Consider the following 17,238-nt stretch of genomic DNA (forward strand, 5'->3'; position numbering starts at 1 on the left):
GACCAAAGAAAGAGCACTGAATGAAGATGCATTGCTCTGTGTAATCAAAGGAGGCATTCTCAAACCAGACACACTCCGGGTCTTGTATCTGGCCGACCGGCCGGATAAATCAACAGAAGAAAGACTTGCCCCGGTAACCACAACTGGGAACTGTTGGTTGGTGGCTTCGTAATTGGCCTCCGCGATTGTAGCCATTGGAGGGGCAATAGCCGGCAGGCACTTTTCAATATGTTTTGATTGCCGCCTGGTAGCGAGGATGATATGATATTAAACTGGAACTGCAAAAGAGATGGCGCACAGATGGGAACTTCATCAATAGTAGGTAGGGCCCTTGTATTATTATGTCCAGATATACAGGTTTTCTTACATTATTATGTTCCCGTATTCATCGCATTGGCCTTGAAGGAGAGGTACTGAGCATGATTCAAAGAGGACTCGACAAGCGTAACCTATCAATGATTGTTCAAAGCTCTGCAAGAAAAGAAAACCACAGCCAACAGAGATAAGGTATTACTCGCTAGCCTACGTATATGTATCTGCCTATGCTCTCTTGCATTTGCCGCCCTTTTATTTTGTACTGCCAGCTGCTTTCACCTCTGCTCAGCACAAAGAGACAGAATCTTGTTTATATGGCAAAACCTTAATCTAAAGATAACTCTTACGACCAACTCTCACACAATAACCCTCCTCTCACCTTCTTTAACGGGGTAAAACTGGCCAGCCTGCCCTCCAGGATTAAACTCCAACCCCTCAAGCGCCATAATATTGACAAACTCCTTGTCAAAGTTGTCCAGACAATACCTCGCAATCATATCAATACCTATCCACAAAGGTTAGCCACCGCTATCAGTTCAGCACTGAGTTTGGAAACTTACCAGCCCCCGCCCCTCCCGCTGTCCAGAGCTCCCCCTTACCATCCCCCCCCTCATAAGGCTTCTCATCCACCACCCACCTCTGGTAAACCCACTCGGTGCCGGGAAATCCCGCTCGCGCCACTGGCAAAAACTCCTTGTTGGTCGTCACCTTCTTCCCCTCCAACAACCCAGTCGAAGCCAGCCACAAGCTCCCAATGCAAGTCGTCATCCACACCCTCGTCTTGCCCCAGGCCTCCTTCATGAACCTGTCCGCTGCTTCAGGTCTATGGGTGGGCAGCGGGCCGCCAATGAGAATGATGTCAAGGTCCCTCGGACAGTCATCATAGGTCACATTGGGCAAGAATCTGAACCCGCCGATGGAGTTTGGCAGGGAGGCGTTGGGGGGCGTGGTGGTTGCCGGTTCGAGGGAGGAGGCGATGTAAAAGAACTCAATGTTCATTGCGTGAGGGGTAAAGACGCCAAACTTGGGGTCGAGAGGAAGGACCTGGTTCAAGTAGCTGGCCGAGAGGTTGCCGAAGAGATCGATGCCCATGATGTCGGAGAGCTGGACTAGCTCGAGGAGGACGCCGATGCGGAGGGTTTTGGGGGACATCTTAGTCTTGATGGAAGCGTTGATGTCGTTGGTGAAATGATTGAGTGACTGTGTGTTGATCAAGATACTCGAGCAAAAGAAAGGTGTGGATTGGGGGCTTACTTATACCATCCTGGACTCAATTCCCTCCGTTGCTGGCCGGACCGAGCTCACCGCGCGGCGAATGAACCTGTCGTGCTACGGACGTACCGCTGTCGGAGACTAACAGAGACCGTTACACCTGGCACCGGAGTCCGTTGCGAATTCTGAGGTGACCTACCGAGTGCACTCGGAGCCATCCAGTTTGGCCCCGAGCCCAATCGGAGGTTACCTGCATCGTGCACGGTGTAGGGAAAGTAAGAACACGGCGCAGGTAGTCTTGACCTCTATTTAGGCCATTCGCTCAACCCTAATCCGACAGTAGCTAGAGCCGCACAAAGATGTAACCTTCTGAACCACAGACTCCACCACACACAACATGAAGATGGAGTCGTCAAAAATGGAGTTCCAAAAAGCAAGTCTAGATGCCCACAGCCAGAATTGAACTGACGACCTTGTCATTACTAGTGACACGCTCTACCACTGAGCCATGCGGGCTGATGATTGGTTGTTGTTGGTGATGTTGGCGGATGATGGGCTTCTGAAGGTGTTGGACTGGGATGTCAGTGTTTATGTAAAAGATAGGATGGGGAAATGGCAGCATTGGTGCTGCAAACTTGATAAGCCATTGGGCGAAATGCCCGAGTGACAAAAAGGCAAGAGCAATGGAAGGGGATTGAAGGGGATCATCAGGGTCCGTGCTGCTGCTCCTTTCAGCCTCAGTTCTCCAAGCGGCAGACACGTAGGCACGTGACTGCGCGACAGCCACCCGTTCAGGGGCGCGCTAAAGCTTAAGTGGAAAATGCATTTCTTCTGCTGCCTGTTTGCATCAAGTTGCGACGACATCCCATCTCATCAACCACGCAGCACCGAGAATCTGGACGCCATGGCTATTCTCCCATCCATTCCTGGTCTCACCGTGACAGTGGAGGTGGCAGACAGACCCACGAAAGAATATGACGACCCCGACGCGGATTCTATGCAGATTGAGATGCAACGTGAAGAGTTTGATCACCACGCCACCCCCGACCTTCCGTACGTCGTCAAGTACATTGAAGCCAAACCTGGGGCCTTTTATCATTATCGAGTCAGCATTCAGCCTCGACGATTTCACTACGTATCCGATCATGTTGGCTTCACTGTCGTCAATGACGGCCGCGAGACAGGCATGACCCATTTAACATTTAATGATCGTGTCGAGAAACTCGGTCTCAGCCTCGTAGAGCGGACAGTGGGTTCGACGGTGTCACGAACTCGCGGGGGTAGCTACATCAATCGATATTTTTGTTTTTCAGCTCTCAATGTTGGTAGGTTGGCTTTCCGTGGGGGTGGGGGTTCAGACGTTATGGGAAGATACTCACTAGGTGATAATGATGGCAGTCGAGTCGGACCAGTTCACGACCGATCAAGTCAAAAAGCAGACCGCTCGGGCGAAAGAGACCGGGGTTCTTAAAGTCCATTTGTATCACATGGACGTATCTGAAGGCTATAAGCCGCAAATAATCAGTGGTTCCGGCCCCGAAAATGAAACGACAGTGACCATGGCCGAAAAATCCCTCAAGGGCAGGGCTGTTGACTGCGTCACGAGGTTTGTCACATTTCTGCCATGACAACTGAACCCGAATGACTTACAGCTGTTTCTAGCTCCGTCGTTCGCCCTCGGGCTGATCATCCTGGGTTGTATCCAACAGACAACTATCATGATCCGAAAAAACGCCCCTTTGCGGTTTTTGAGTTCCGTTATCGTTCGAAAGGTTAGTGCAAAACAAAGAGCCCGAGTCTGCAACTAGCCCGTTGCTTACCAGATGTTTTTTCAGAGGGTCTCATCAAAGAAGGCATTATTCCGCGGCCAACTGTCTCCGGCGATATCAAGGAGATGAGTGAAACAGAGGTTCGACGGAAGTTGGCAGAGCTTCTGGAGAAGCAAAAGGTGCGAATTCGAATGCGCTCAAATTTGACACTGATCAGGCGTAAAGCTGACAACAGAATAGTTTGGACCGGACACGAAGCCTGCGAGGCTCAAGCGCGAAGCTGACAGAATGGAAGTGGACGATTGGGCCCCAGATCCTGCCTTCGAGACTCGGTACAAAACTCGGAGATTATCCCATGGCCAGATGGAGATTGATCTCACCGAGGACTGATGAGCTCGGCGAGGGAAATCTGTTGGGTGTTTTGGGTCTGTATTTTCAGTGTGTCTTTTCCATGGGTGCATTATAATGGACGGATACACCTACAAAAGGCGTTTGGGGGCTTCGGGAAAACCATGTCTTTGCGCTTGGGATGGTAATATCTTCGGTCATGACTAGCATGGACAGCTGCAACATGGGTGCATGTAGAATATTCTTAATGTAATACTTTGTGATTTGATTTTGGGGCTGTCTACTATCGCAACCGACTCAACGTATGGTGGCATCGGTCCTCTGGTGTGTTGACTAGGTAAATCAACAATGAGAGCAAAGAGATGACCTAATCCTGGTTACTCCCATAATCTCTGTGTTAAAAGGTCACCATTGCCTCCTGGCCCCATTACTCTGTGTCGCCGGTGAGGTCAACAAGCGTGTCTTCATCCTCGCTATCACCTTCTGATTTCAGAATCTTTGTGCAGAACACTCGCCTGTTCTCTTGTGTTGGTTCGTCTGGCAGTGGCATGGGTCATTCTTGGAATCGTCGTCACTCTCGTCCCTCTCTCGCTTGATTGTCTTGATGTCGCGAAGAGTCTCGATCTCCTCCTCTTGTTCCTAGGGGTTCAAACAGCAGGGTTAGCGTCTGACATGATGATATGATATCCGTGTGGCTATGTGTTCTGATGGTAGTTTACCTTTTCGCGCTTCAAAGCCTTGAGCAGCGCCTCCTTCCTCTTCTCGTCACTCATCTGAGCAACTTGTTCTTCGAGGAAGGGCTCAGGAATGATACCTTCTTTGATGAGGCCGTCTGTCTATTGAATCAGCATCATATTTGCAGACACCAGCACCGGCTTCGGTATCAGCTGAGAAATACTACCTACTCTTGAGACGATAGCGAAACTCGTATCGTGCAAAAGGTCACTCCCAGGGGTCCACCATCGCGCCGTCGCGTAATGTTATGCTAGTCCTTAGCCGGGATGGTACAGGTTGAAAGGTGGCCCGACAATTCAAGGCTTTGCCATCAAGCGCTTTGGTTGCGGCTTATTGCGGGATGGTTTCTGATGGCAGTGAGGAAATACCAGTTGGCCCCTCAAACCGATTCTTTTCTCGTGACTCAATTGTTCCAATGTGGTTGAAGAGTTCGACAATAAAGGTCCCATATTTCTTGGTCTTTTTGGTTCCTTTTGTAGTCGTGTCGGAGCTTTCCGCTTCGATTACGATGCTGTTAGCATTTATGCAGCATCCGTCATGTGCCTGTTTACGGGTTACTTTGGTTTTTATTTACTCACCCACGTCAAGATTGCCAAATGTAAACGACAGATGACGGTTGAGTCCTTTATGCCACAGCATATTGATTAACATTCCCCGCGGCGTGTTTGTCAGCACAGACGTAGGAGGTCAGGACTGATAGTGATCGTTGTACCAAACGCTCCTCCGTGGACCTTCAATCTTGTGCCATCTACAAGAAGATACGCTTTGACATAGCTTGTAGACCATTCGTACGTACGGTTCTTGTCCCCAGTGATGCGACAACCCAAGCTGTTGAGTCGAAAGGCGAAGCTGGCGCCAGACTTGGCCTCAATATACTTGACAACGTGAGGGGTCCCGTCATGTTCATGGTCGCCCATCAGCTTCGGCGGGAGGGATCGGGTTGTACTCCGTGGCTGTCTCACCGTTGATTTCAACGGTGACGGAAATACCGAGGACGTCGATGATCGCCATGATGGGGTCCTGGCGGCGGTGGAATATGGACCAAAGCCAAGCAGTGAGAGTCGTTGAAAGCTGCGCCAAAGTGGCAGCCGTTTGGGGAAAAGAGGAGTCGGGAAGTGGAAGTGAGGAGGAAATTTGGTCTGGCGACGGGAAGAATATTTATCTCTCCTATTCTTTGTTTACCGCCCCATAACTCCGCTGGCGACAACAGATGAGATGGAAAGAATAAATTGCAAAGTAAAGCTCCTGAATCGAAAGGAAGGAGCGCAAGATTTGCCAAAAACAAGCACCTCCTCATCAGGCAGAATCCCAGATGAGATGACAAGGTTCATATACAGGCAGAATCACATGAGAAACAACCAAGAAGTTCTGACCCGCCCGGCCTAGACTTCCTACCATACACAAGATGAACGATAGTGTCCAAGCCTCCGTCCTCGAGCAACCTGTTTTCTCAGTGTCTAGCTAGCCGAAGACGAACACAAATGAAGAAGTGATAGGGCCAGAAAACTTTCCCCAATAGAAAGTAGTTCATCATCTCTGTCCCGATGACCACAGACAAATATCCATGGATTGTTGACCCCCATTATATGGAACCAAAAGGACATCCTACCCATAAGGTAGGCCAGGTGGTACATATCTCCACACACTAACCTTCGTCACCGACCTACTTGCGCCAATGCCCCCTGGACCGAGGAGGACTTCCTCACAATTCGGAGCCGAGATTGTACTACGACCTCCAAACACTGGTTGGCAAGAGTATACAACGGGAAGGTATCATCTGTGAAAATGCACAAGCTGGTATGAACTCAGGGATGAACAGAGAGGGTGATGATAGAATCGCAGATCAGACATTTGGCTCGTTGTGGGAGACTACTTCAAGCAACCTTTGAGCTGGAAACAATATGAATGACACCATCGTGCTGATTTGAAATATATGCTCTGATAATCTTCAGGATGAACCAATGCAAATTCCATTAATCTGTATTGACTTTCCTGCAACCAAGACCACCCGCGAGTGACAAGTAGACGACATTAAGATCTTCACCCAGCATAAAGTTCACATCCAGGTATTGGCAATTCCAGTCCATCTCCCCGCTGGCCAGCACCAGAACCACATTGCTAACAATATCTCCTTCACTGATGCCAGAGTTTCTAACCACTATCAAAGCCAATGCCCATATGCACGCGGCTGCAGACGTGCCTGTTTGCTCCGCCGCTTGGCCACTCAAACCCCGAGACAACTCCCATTTCAGGTTCGTGCAGGGCTCAATTAAAAGGCCGAGATGTAGTTGCCTCGGAGCTAGAGCTGTCGCTAGAGGATCTCGAGGCGAAGATGGACGAATTTGGAGTAGTTGACTCGACCTTTTGAGGGAACTAGCGGGCGCCCAGGAGGGTCGAGCCGAAAAGGGAAAACGCAGGAACGGGCCCCTGGTGAGAGAAGATCGATTTAAGTTCCTGTGAAGCAGCGCTGCTTGTGGAAGACGCAGCAGAAGACGGCTCGGTCTTCATGACTGGGGCAGAACCGCGCTTGAAATCGTTGACCTGATACTGCATCGGCGTAGGCTGGGGTAAATTGTTCATAGGGCAGACTCTGAAAGACACGTCCCTGTTGATGAGAACCAAATTGCTGTCGTCCGTTGACCCAAAACCAATGGGAGCATGGAAAATCAAAGAATGGCTCATACACACGCCGAGCTTGCCAAAGTCATCAGGAACTGGCTGAATGTTGAAATGGGCTCGACGTAATTTCTCGAAAATAGTTCGCTCGACCGAAGCCCAGTCTGCTTCTGCGCGCGCCCTTCTCAAGGCAGATGGAGTGAATGCATTGATGCTTGAGACAGACATTTTGACTTCATCACGGTCACGGTTGTACACTGTCTTTATGCGAAAATTGCCGACAGAATGGGTGATGTGGTTTCCACCTCGATAGCGACCCTTGCGACGACCACGGTCGGCCGGAGGTTTGTACTCGGGCAGTGCGAAGAAGTTCTGTTCTTACAGTCAGCAGGGCGTAGCTTCAGAGAAGCCGGGGTGCTCACCGGTTTGCCCTCGTCTTTGGGCTTCATCAAGGCTTTGGATGTGGCCTTGGGGGGAGCCATTGGAATCTTCGACATGTCAAACTTTCCACCGGGCTCGCCCTTGATGTGGCCCCCTTCTTCCTTAACGAACGACATGTTGACGTGGCTAGGCAATTGCCGTCCGGAAGGAGGATGATGAGCTGGGCGATCTGAGGGGCCACAAGAGACTGAAGATGGTTCTGGAGAGGTCGAGAGGTCGAGGTCGGAACGCAATGCTGAGAGTGAAAGAGACGCGTGAAACCTTGCCGTTCAGTAGACTTTTAAAAGGCACGCGTGACAAGGTGGGAGGTGGCTTGGCTCCTTCCTGCTGCGGAAGATGTCAGGCAGGATAATATGGCTTAACACGTCATCCCTTTGCGAGGCAAGAACTTCGGGGTATTGGCTGGCCTAGATGAAAATGAATTTCTGTGGTGGTTAAAAATGTTGCCTCAAAGACCGCTGTCTATTCCCTTCTTGTATGCAGCCAATGTCCTTTCTCTTGCACCTTTATGCTCAACAATGTGCTTCGGATACCCTGCCTTGATAGCCAAGGCGGCAGCCCCTCGCCCATATGGGTCGTGGATTGCCTTGCCCTTGACCTCCTTCAGCTCTGGAACCCACTTGCGAATGTACTCTCCATCAGGGTCAAACTTCTCACTCTGTAGCAGCGGGTTGAAGATGCGGAAGTATGGCTGCGGGTCCACGCCCACTGATGCCGAAAACCCCCATCCTCCGTTATTGCTCGCAAAATCGCCGTCGACAAGATGCTCCATAAAGTACTTCTCCCCCATCCTCCAGTCAAGAAGCAGGTCCTTGCACAGAAAGGAAGCAACAATCATCCGGCAGCGGTTGTGCACCCAACCCATAAAACGGAGCTGGCGCATGGCGGCGTCGACGATGGGAAATCCGGTACGTCCTTCTTTCCAAGCGTCAAAGTGCTCCATGTTGTAGGACCACTCAATGTTGGCGTACTCTGGTTTGAAGGGCTTGTTCATGCTGCGTATGGCTTGTCAGAAGAGAACTAGATCACTAACAGAAAGCGACTCACCAGATATACGGCCATTGGACTAGCACATGCTTGTAAAAGTCCCTCCACGCAACCTCGCTGATCCAAGTCTGGATCCCCTCGTTCCCTCCGTCGAGTTTTTTCGTATTGTTACGACCACGGGCTGTCCGAACAGCTGTCCTCGCGCTGAGTGTGCCACTGGCAAAGTGAACAGAAAGGCTGGAGGTGCCGGGGTTGGAAGGGATGTTTCGGTTTTGTTGGTACTTCCCAATGGCTTGGTCTGCAAACTTGGACAACCGTTTCATTGCCTCGTGCTCCCCAGCCGGCCATAAAGCCCGAAATCGTTCCCGATCCTCCTTGCTCAAGGTCTTGTTTTCTGGTGCTGAGGGTATTGGACACTCGAAGATATGAGCAAGCTTTTGTCTCGTGGACTCGGGATTCTTTGTTGGGGATTCAACCAGCTCCAACAAGTCTAGATTCTCGTGAACGTGTCGAACCCAAGTCCTGAACCAGGGTGTGTACACTGCATATTGCGCACCGCTTCCACTTGTCAGCCTCCCCGGCGGCACAATACAGGTATCATGCAACACATCCATGACAAGCCCCCTTTTTGCCAGCAATCTCGCCATCCTGGCGTCCCTTCTCAGCTCGTCCACTTCGTACTCCATGTTGGCAAATAAGTGACTAGCTCCCCATTCGCTCATCAGCTCCACAATCCTGCTTGGTATCTCCTTTCTCTTCTTCACAGTCTCGACCCAGAGAGGGATATCCAGCGCCGCAAGGTCCTTCTTCAAGATTTCCAGTGTCCGCAGCATAAAGTCCACCCTCACAGGAGCAGTCAAGTGTGCCTCAAAGTCTTGCGGACTGAGGATGTACAGCGCAATGAGTGGCACGCCAGCAGCCTGAGCCTTTTGACTGGCACAAAACAGAGCCGTGTTGTCTGTTGTTCTCAAGTCCATCTTGAACCAGTGCACCACTGCCCCTGCAACTGGCGTGTTGGCTCTGTGTTCAGCTGTATCTGCCTGTGCAGCCTTTAGCAGCTCGATAGGTCGGGGCAACTCATTGTTGTTGTATGCCCTGGCACGCGCAGTGGACATTTCGTGAGGGTAGTAATTCCGGAGGACGATGCCATGTTTTTCGGCATCTTGGTGGAAGGGGTGCGGCTCTCGCAAGGGGTCTGACGACAGAGATGGTTCGGAAGGGGGTTCGGCGAGGACGGTCTTGCGCTTCTTCTCTGGAGGCGGTTGGTCAGGTTCGGGCTTGATGAACCCCTTGGTACCATTCAACGTGCCATTAGTGCTTGGCGCACCGTTGGCGGAGGGCTTTCGTTTGGGATATCTACTAGCCGGCATGATGGTGAAGTTGAGAGCTGGCCGACAGTAGTGGGAGTGTAGGTGGAGAGTGGACAGAGATGCAATACCTTGCGAGAGTCTACAAGCACGAAGTAGGAGAAACATGGGACTTTTTGTGAAAGAGGAAAGAAGGGACACTGCAAACACTTGCTTACAGCGGTGGCCCGTTTGTTTTGTGCAGCGGCACGTCAAGATTGCGGCGATCGCCAATCGGACACCCAGCCGCCCGATCGTGGTGGACGTCATGGTGTCTCTGACATCGCACCCCGATCCGGTCCGTTTCCAGCTTCCTTTGTTAGCGCGGCACTGACCGCAGGGACACCTTGATGGCGGGAATTTTGGGGCCATCTGCTAAGACTGGCCCCTGAGCCAAATGCCAATTGATGGAAATAGGTAGGTTAACATTCATCCAGACACCATGCACACTGGACGAGTCAAGGTAAAATGTAAGACCCGTATCTGTACCATAACGAGCAACTTCTCCGTCACGGCTTTTTCGAGGCCTCTTGATTGATCTACGGCATGGGAGCTATCGAGGTAGCCCCAGACTCCCCAAATATCGAGTATGGATTTGGTGAGCTTTTGCTGGCCGGGGGGGCAGTCACGCAAAAATCGAAGCGAGGAATAGGGGGCTTTCCGAGCGGGGCAAGAATAAGTGATCACGATGCCAGTGTATTTGTTCCGAGTAGATAATGTCCGTTGACGCCGTCGAGAGTTACCGGCAAAGCTGTATCTCTGCGAAAAAAAGAAAACGCATGATTCCCAAACCCAGCCGTCATCCCGCTGCCCGTCGTCCAAATCGTTCGTTGAAAAAGGCGTCCGGAAAGTTTTTAAAAAACGCACATCTGCCAGAAAGAATCCGTCAGCATTTCCGCCCGCCGCGATTGATGCTCCACAGCCCAGTCGTCCGACGTACCATCATCTCCTCCCAACAACCAGGATTCGTAATTTATCTCTGGGCAGACCAGACGTTCTTGAGAAGACCGTCACGCTGAGCAAGTCTGTTCAGAGCATCGTCGCTCTCGCCCATGGCGCGAACGAAACCGGAGAGAGCATAAATGATGTTCTCGCCCTGGATGGCCCGGCCGTTCTCGTCGACCTTGGCGATGGTGATCTGGCAAGAACCGTGGTCCTTGGCCTTGATAATGCGGCCCGTCGCAGAGCACTTGCGGGGGACGTAACTGGAGTAGAGATTCCAAAGTCAGCACACAACCCACCACAACCGATCCATCCCTCGTCGCCGTCCGTCTCGTGGTCGTCGGGTTTTGCGAGAAAAGAGGGCGAGCGCTTACAGATCGACGATCTCTCCCTTGTCGTTCTCCATGGCTGCGACTTGGTGATGAGTGCTGCGAAAAGACGGGTTTGGGTTTGCTTTGCGGTGTCGGAGAGGGCAGGACTGGCAAAATTTCAAGAGTCTTGAATTTCGATCAGTTTTGGAGTGATTTGGTGGGTGCCGGGGTCTGTGGGCTTGTGTGCACAGACCAGAATCGACCCCACCACAGCTCTCAAAAAGGAAGTGGACCGCAGGTTGGGCCCTCATGTGCCCAGTCAGGTGACGCCGCGCGGTCTTCGCGATGTGACAGGCTTGGCTGAGGTGCCCCGCTGAGAATCCAAACAAGGGCAAACCAGCAACTCTTGTGTTGCTTGTGTGGTGCCATTGCAAACGGTGTGATGCTTCTCGAGCCTTTATGATGATGCATATCGCTCATCCCAAATGAATACTGTCAGAAACTGCACTTTATCTTCTTTTTTCCGACTCTTGTTGCCATCCTGTCGACCTTCAACATCTCCCGTCGCACCCTTCCACGCACCGGGCGCATCCTGCCACGGGGCTTGATGATGTTCTCTTCTCCACCCAGAGGCATGGCGCGCGACGAGTGTCTGGTCGTCATATCTTCTTCTCCCGAATTTCCCTCACTTTGCGACCTTGTCCCGACGACTAAACCGACGACACTCCGCAGCGGCAGGAATGCTGCTACGATCCCCGGTGATGCGTCAACAACGTTTACGAGCGCTGCGACGATGTGGCGGGCAGCCCAACATCCAGACGCAGAGGATGTCTCAGGCCCAGAGGTTGGGATTCCAATGCCAGCTCTGAAAGATACTGCGCTCGACAAGTCGAAACCAAAGTCCAAACCCCGAGCGCCCACGAAAACAAGGACAAAGAAAGACTCTCCGCTTCTAGTGGCGGATGACAGTGTAATTCTTTTGAAATCCTCGGGGGTTGATGTCTCGGTCTCGAAGAAGAGGGCGAAACAACCAAAGTCGGTTCAGGAAACAACACAAACAACAATTGCTAAAGGCAAGGTGACCAAGTCAGCCACCAAGGAGAAGGTCACTAAAAAGAAAATGGAGACAGTCAGCAGGCATTTTGCAAAGGAATCCTCAACATCGAAACCTCCAACGACAAACTTAACAGATGCTGTGGTACCAGTAGAAGAGGACGAACCGGTGATTCTGGAGCCAGCTCTGCAAAGGAGATTCGATTGGACCCCGCCACGCGAAAGCCTACCCCGACAATTAATACCTGTGGCTGATTCACCGATGGAAAGACCAACATGGTCAGTGGAATCGCCAGAAGCCAATGTCTTCAAGGCTCTTCATGATAAGTTCGGTCGGACGTCTGATGATGTGCAATCAGTTGGCCCTGGTTCAGGGACAAGTTCACTGGATGTGTTGGGCAAGAGAAAGCTCATCGAGATGGTGCAGACGGCTGCCGCGAGCATCTCCAACATCAATGCGAATGGCAAAGCCCTTGCAGAATCCCCAGTCAAGTCAAAGGCTGTCAAGAAGAAGCCACGCACGATTACGGAGCTGGCTACTGCAGCCTACAGAAACCAGGAAGAGCCGTCTAAGCAAGATTCGCTCCTCGGCTACCTCGACACGTCAGATGCGCAAACTGGGTCATCGAACACAGCGTTGAGAAGTAAAGGGAAGCTTGGGAAGAAACCTGCAAAGCCAAGACCATCTAAGAAGAAGCCTGAGCCCAAAAAGCCCATCTTGTTGTCCCCAGAGAGTGCCTTGAGACAAGTGGCCCAACAGGATTTCGTGTTTGGAACTTCAAGTCAACTTGCGATAGAGGATGACCCCGATTTGCTGCGTGCGCTTCACGAGGCGATGAAGTTGTCAAACGACACGACAGATGACCCCTTTGCAATTCCCAGCCCGGTGACAAGCGATCTTGCGGTTCGCAGGAAACCTGCGCGTCTTCTCTGGGGGGCTAGCGCGCGAGATGAGGACGGCGCTCTTCTGGACATGGAGATATTGGATTTGACCGAATCACCTCCCGCTCATTCGCAATCTCGTGCCAATGACGAGGAATCGTTGGATGACTCTGTGCAGATGACGGAGCAGTCTTTGCCACCACCGCCGACCAAGGCCCCAGAGCCCATGAGGGAAGCATCACCACCAACACCGGGGGCGGATGAACAAAGACATACTGGCAATAGTATATTTGACACCACCGATTCATCTGCAGAGACCGGGTCAGAAGCGCATGCTCCGCCAAAGTTCCATATCGCCAACGCCGTAGTCGAACAAATTCCCGAGCCGAATGACGCAGATTGGGATGACTATATTGACCTTGACCTTCCACCATCCAACCAAGAGCATCACGAATTCTTGTTGACACAGTCGAGCAGCCCACAGCTCGCGCATTCGCCCATCACTCCAAATCTACAACCAGCATCCCCATCCAGTAAACCCACCGCCGACCCGTATATTCTCTTGCAATCCGGGCCTATGGCTCCATCCAGACCAAAGTATGAACTCTTCACCGATGCCCAGCTAGCACGAGATATCTTCAAGTTTGGGTTCAAACCTGTAAAGAAACGTTCAGCCATGATTGCGCTTCTTGACCAGTGTTGGGCAAGCAGGGTCCAGTCAGCCACAGGAGGCGCGGCTACCAGTGTGCGGACCATATCCACCACCACCTCCCAAGCTGCCTCCAAACCGAGCACGGCTGCTGCGGCGATCAGTCCACGAGGTCGACCAAGGAAGAATTCGGGCACGGCAGCACCATCAGCTGATTACAGTAGTCTGAAGGTCCCGGAGCTGAAGAAGCTGTTACAGGAGCGTAGCCTCAAGCAGTCAGGGAATAAGCCAGACCTCATCGCCCGTCTTCAAGATTATGATATGCAGAGGAAGACATCTGCCGGTCTCGCATCTCCACAGGGAAGGCCACGCAAAGAGACGGCAAGCTCCCCGAAAAGAACCAAGCCCCGTGAAAAATCTCCTGCAAGACGAGCTACCTCTCCAAGGCGTAGTAGATCACCTGCAACAACGCCACATCGAAGTAAACCACAAGGCAAGGATGGAGTGATTGAGATTCCCGACTCGGATGCCGACTCTGACCTAGATGATCCCATACTCTCGTCCCCGCCTTCAGCTGCAAGACGTGCTCGACCAGCAGATGAAGACATGTTTTCTTCTCCCCGGGTAGATCTGTCCATCAATGAAGATGCAGAAATGTCTCTCATTGCCAGTCCAACCACAGAGCAAGTCTCTGTGTTTGCATACATTACAAAAGCTATCACATCAGCACCTTCATCCAAAGACCCCACTGACCCCTCCTGGTATGAGAAGATCTTGATGTATGATCCGATTATTCTTGAGGATTTGGCATTGTGGCTCAATGCAGGACAGCTGGACAAGGCGGGATATGATGGGGAGGTCTCACCAGCGGATGTCAAGCAGTGGTGTGAAAGCAAGAGTGTTTGTTGTCTATGGCGGGTCAGCTTGCGAGGGCTGGAGAGGAAGAGGTTGTGAGGACCGAGTCGTGGTTTTTGGAGTGTTTGCACTGTTTCACTGTACCATGTGTACTATACACGAGTATGGATATGAGTGATGACTGGAAACAATGGATTTATGCCTTCAATTCTGAGTGACAGTCTGCCTGTGATGCTGTTGAGTGTGTCAGCGGGAATGGGCCGGAAATAAGCGGGGCCGAAGCAAACCGAGGTTGATAGCGCCAAGTTTCAGAAGATCCCCTCATCACAGTGACCGGAAACCGTTTGACGATGAGGATAGCGTGAGTGAGGGGGGACCTGGACGGTTCTTTTCCCCAATTTGGAGTCTTTTCTATTTTGGTTTCTATTAAACATGAGCTCTTTGCATTTTGTCGTCCTATCCAAGAGTTCTGGTTTTGCTCACTCATTCCGGCTTTCTGACGCGACGCGCTCACTCTCACTCACAACCGTCCACTCGGTGCTCAACGCCAGCAAGAGAAGTTTCGTCACAACGTCAAGAAATCAGGACCAAGGGCCCCTTTTTGAAAAAGCAAAAACAATGGACCCCAAACTGTACACCAAGTCAGCTGCACCGTCGTCGACCAAGTGGCCTGCGCCCAGTCCCAGTGCCAGCATCCTGGTCATCTCGCCCACCAACAAAGTATTGCTGTTGAAGAGAGTGAAGACGGCCTCTTCTTTTGCGTCCGCGCATGTATTTCCTGGTGGCAACGTGGATGAGTTTCATGATGGGGTGACGGCCAAGGATGAGCACCTGGACAATATCGTCTATCGAAATGCTGCCATCCGTGAGACTTTTGAAGAGACGGGTATTTTGTTGAGTAAAAGCCATGTTGAAGTCAGTGATGAAGTGAGGGACAAGGGACGAAAGGATGTCTACAACAGACAGATCACCTTTGGGGGTTGGATCAAGAACCATGGTGGTGTGGCGGACACAGGTTTGTTTTTGTGCTCCTCGCCCCTTTTCTCGTCAACGGACTTTTAACACAGATAGACTCCCTCATCCCCTTCACCAGATGGATCACCCCACCCCCAGCCAAAAAGCGCTTCACAACCCAAATGTACCTCTACTTCCTCCCAGTATCCTCCGCCAACTCGTTCTCTGAAAAGCCCAGCAAGATCCACACCCCTACCCCAGAAGGCGAGCAGGAAAAGGAGCACACCTCTGCGGAGTGGGAGTACCCCCTCACCTGGCTGTCCAAGGCCCAAAGCGGGGAGATTATGCTTTACCCACCGCAATTCTACCTCTTGAATCTCCTCTCCCCCTTTTTGAACAACTCCAATACGGATTATGCCACGCAGCGGAAGGGGGTGAGGCAATTTCTGGAAAAGGTGCCGACTTCAAGCGGGGAGTACGACTCGTTTGATGGAAAGCTCAAGCCCAAGGTGTTGAATACCCATCTGATTGGCTGGAAAGACAAGGTTATCTCGCCTAGTGTGATGTTTGCGCCGGGGCAGCTGTACAGGGACGAGACCGTGTTGAGTTTGGAGTCGCCTGGTCCTGAGCTCAGGGCTCAAAAGGGGAACATGAGGGGAGGGGATGCGGAGAGGGTGGTGGTTGTTGAATTTGAGAGGAAGAGTGGCCCGAGGGGGATCAAGATTGTTGACAGGAGGGAGGTGGGGAGGCTGTGGGAGGAGAAGGAGAGGAAGGGGGCGAGGATATGAGGTTGAGGTAGTTACTGTCTGTAACCGCCTGTTCGTTTGAAAGGCATCCGTGGTGCTCTGATGCCGGATTTTGGATGGAGAATAAGAGTGGACGTTCTAGGTTTCAAGTGGGTGTCCATCGACGTCCTCTTTCCTTGTTATGTAAGGCAAGCAGTGCCTTGAGCTTGAACACTTTGAGTTTGCTTGTCTTTGAGCTTCTGAAAGCTTTTAAATTCTCCATCATATAACAAATTTGGACCACCAAGAAACTTGAACCGCATTCCTGTCGTCTCTCTTATCTTCATCCAGCAAACACATTTACCCCATAGTGTTTCTTTTCAGGTTGTCCTGTAAGCTAGTGCACACGTTAGGTATTTAACCGGCCAAGCACCATTCAATCTTCCAAGCATTCTCAGTTCCAATGGACCCCCCCACTGTTGCCTCCTGTGATACCCATCTGAGGCTTCTCGAGTCTTTCGTGGCCTTGAGGGACAGGGTGCGATAATGGGCGCAATCGAACCAGACAGACCAAGAAGCATTGCGGGATTACTTCGTTTTACAACCGCCCGGTTTTATCGTTGGGTTTTCTCCGTGAGCGATACTGCGATACAAACCTCGCTGCCACCGCTCGGTGAGTTAGTAAGCTTCTGCATATATGATTTTATCGTGGATATGCTAATGGTTCTGCCTCTGATAACATAGACATGCTAATGATGTGGCATTCCTTCATATTAAATCCGTATGTTTATAGAGACTGGTGCACAGTAGTCCGTCTCAGCGGGGCGCGGTCTACAGTGGAAACTGCTTATAGGTAACATGCTGGTTTTATTCCAACATACAAAATAACTCCAGGACAACGATTAACAAAGTGGTCTTATTCAGCACAAAGCCATCGATACTGATCCGGCAAAATTCTCTATCTTAGAGTCACAAGTGCGGGATATTGCACTTCTAGGCACGTCTCAGACCGACGTTTCCCAGCTTTTATCAGTGGAAATACTTGAGATTTCGGCAAGGAATCACGACTTACCTACTTACTAACCTACTACGTACGAC

At 51.3% G+C, this 17,238-nt stretch overlaps 8 protein-coding genes and 1 non-coding gene across 9 annotated transcripts; 4 read left to right on the forward strand and 5 right to left on the reverse strand.

Moving 5' to 3' along the window:
* Nucleotides 1–494: 494 nt before the first annotated feature.
* Nucleotides 495–2,141, reverse strand: QC764_100160 (uncharacterized protein). The gene is made up of 2 exons (XM_062941231.1): nucleotides 876–2,141; nucleotides 495–820 (listed from the first exon to the last, which is right to left on the reverse strand). The coding sequence occupies exons 1-2, from the start codon at nucleotides 1,465–1,467 to the stop codon at nucleotides 672–674; spliced, it is 741 nt and encodes a 246-aa protein (XP_062804133.1). The 5' UTR covers nucleotides 1,468–2,141; the 3' UTR covers nucleotides 495–671.
* On the forward strand, nucleotides 1,936–3,914 carry QC764_100150 (uncharacterized protein). The gene is made up of 6 exons (XM_062941230.1): nucleotides 1,936–1,960; nucleotides 2,014–2,852; nucleotides 2,926–3,133; nucleotides 3,190–3,299; nucleotides 3,363–3,475; nucleotides 3,537–3,914. The coding sequence occupies exons 2-6, from the start codon at nucleotides 2,348–2,350 to the stop codon at nucleotides 3,684–3,686; spliced, it is 1,086 nt and encodes a 361-aa protein (XP_062804134.1). The 5' UTR covers nucleotides 1,936–1,960; nucleotides 2,014–2,347; the 3' UTR covers nucleotides 3,687–3,914.
* QC764_0001080 lies at nucleotides 1,972–2,043 on the forward strand. The gene has a single exon. It is a non-coding gene; the product is annotated as a tRNA-Thr (tRNA).
* A 219-nt stretch (nucleotides 3,915–4,133) lies between the features above and the next one.
* On the reverse strand, nucleotides 4,134–5,474 carry QC764_100145 (uncharacterized protein; the record flags this gene model as incomplete). The annotated part of the gene is made up of 4 exons (XM_062941229.1): nucleotides 4,958–5,474; nucleotides 4,550–4,869; nucleotides 4,364–4,476; nucleotides 4,134–4,283 (listed from the first exon to the last, which is right to left on the reverse strand). Exons 3-4 carry the CDS (start codon nucleotides 4,415–4,417, stop codon nucleotides 4,134–4,136), a joined length of 204 nt encoding a protein of 67 aa, XP_062804135.1. The 5' UTR covers nucleotides 4,418–4,476; nucleotides 4,550–4,869; nucleotides 4,958–5,474.
* Nucleotides 5,475–6,280: 806 nt separating this feature from the next.
* QC764_0001100 (uncharacterized protein) lies at nucleotides 6,281–7,552 on the reverse strand (the record flags this gene model as incomplete). Its single annotated transcript, XM_062939693.1, has 2 exons — nucleotides 6,281–7,367; nucleotides 7,418–7,552. 2 exons carry the CDS (start codon nucleotides 7,550–7,552, stop codon nucleotides 6,753–6,755), a joined length of 750 nt encoding a protein of 249 aa, XP_062804136.1. The 3' UTR covers nucleotides 6,281–6,752.
* Nucleotides 7,553–7,884: 332 nt separating this feature from the next.
* PHR1,CRY-2 (Deoxyribodipyrimidine photolyase) lies at nucleotides 7,885–10,141 on the reverse strand (the record flags this gene model as incomplete). Its single annotated transcript, XM_062941228.1, has 2 exons — nucleotides 7,885–8,431; nucleotides 8,484–10,141. The coding sequence occupies 2 exons, from the start codon at nucleotides 10,139–10,141 to the stop codon at nucleotides 7,885–7,887; spliced, it is 2,205 nt and encodes a 734-aa protein (XP_062804137.1).
* A 601-nt stretch (nucleotides 10,142–10,742) lies between these two features.
* RPS21 (40S ribosomal protein S21) lies at nucleotides 10,743–11,776 on the reverse strand (the record flags this gene model as incomplete). The annotated part of the gene is made up of 2 exons (XM_062941227.1): nucleotides 11,086–11,776; nucleotides 10,743–10,974 (listed from the first exon to the last, which is right to left on the reverse strand). The coding sequence occupies exons 1-2, from the start codon at nucleotides 11,331–11,333 to the stop codon at nucleotides 10,743–10,745; spliced, it is 480 nt and encodes a 159-aa protein (XP_062804138.1). The 5' UTR covers nucleotides 11,334–11,776.
* SLX4_1 (5'-flap endonuclease) lies at nucleotides 11,633–14,560 on the forward strand (the record flags this gene model as incomplete). Its single annotated transcript, XM_062941225.1, has 1 exon — nucleotides 11,633–14,560. One exon carries the CDS (start codon nucleotides 11,633–11,635, stop codon nucleotides 14,558–14,560), a length of 2,928 nt encoding a protein of 975 aa, XP_062804139.1.
* Nucleotides 14,561–14,893: 333 nt separating this feature from the next.
* On the forward strand, nucleotides 14,894–16,597 carry SLX4_2 (5'-flap endonuclease; the record flags this gene model as incomplete). Its single annotated transcript, XM_062941226.1, has 2 exons — nucleotides 14,894–15,476; nucleotides 15,533–16,597. 2 exons carry the CDS (start codon nucleotides 14,894–14,896, stop codon nucleotides 16,201–16,203), a joined length of 1,254 nt encoding a protein of 417 aa, XP_062804140.1. The 3' UTR covers nucleotides 16,204–16,597.
* Nucleotides 16,598–17,238: the final 641 nt, after the last annotated feature.

The sequence above is a fragment of the Podospora pseudoanserina genome, chromosome 1 (genome assembly GCF_035222485.1).
Source record: "Podospora pseudoanserina strain CBS 124.78 chromosome 1, whole genome shotgun sequence".
NCBI classification, from domain to species: Eukaryota; Fungi; Ascomycota; class Sordariomycetes; order Sordariales; family Podosporaceae; genus Podospora; species Podospora pseudoanserina.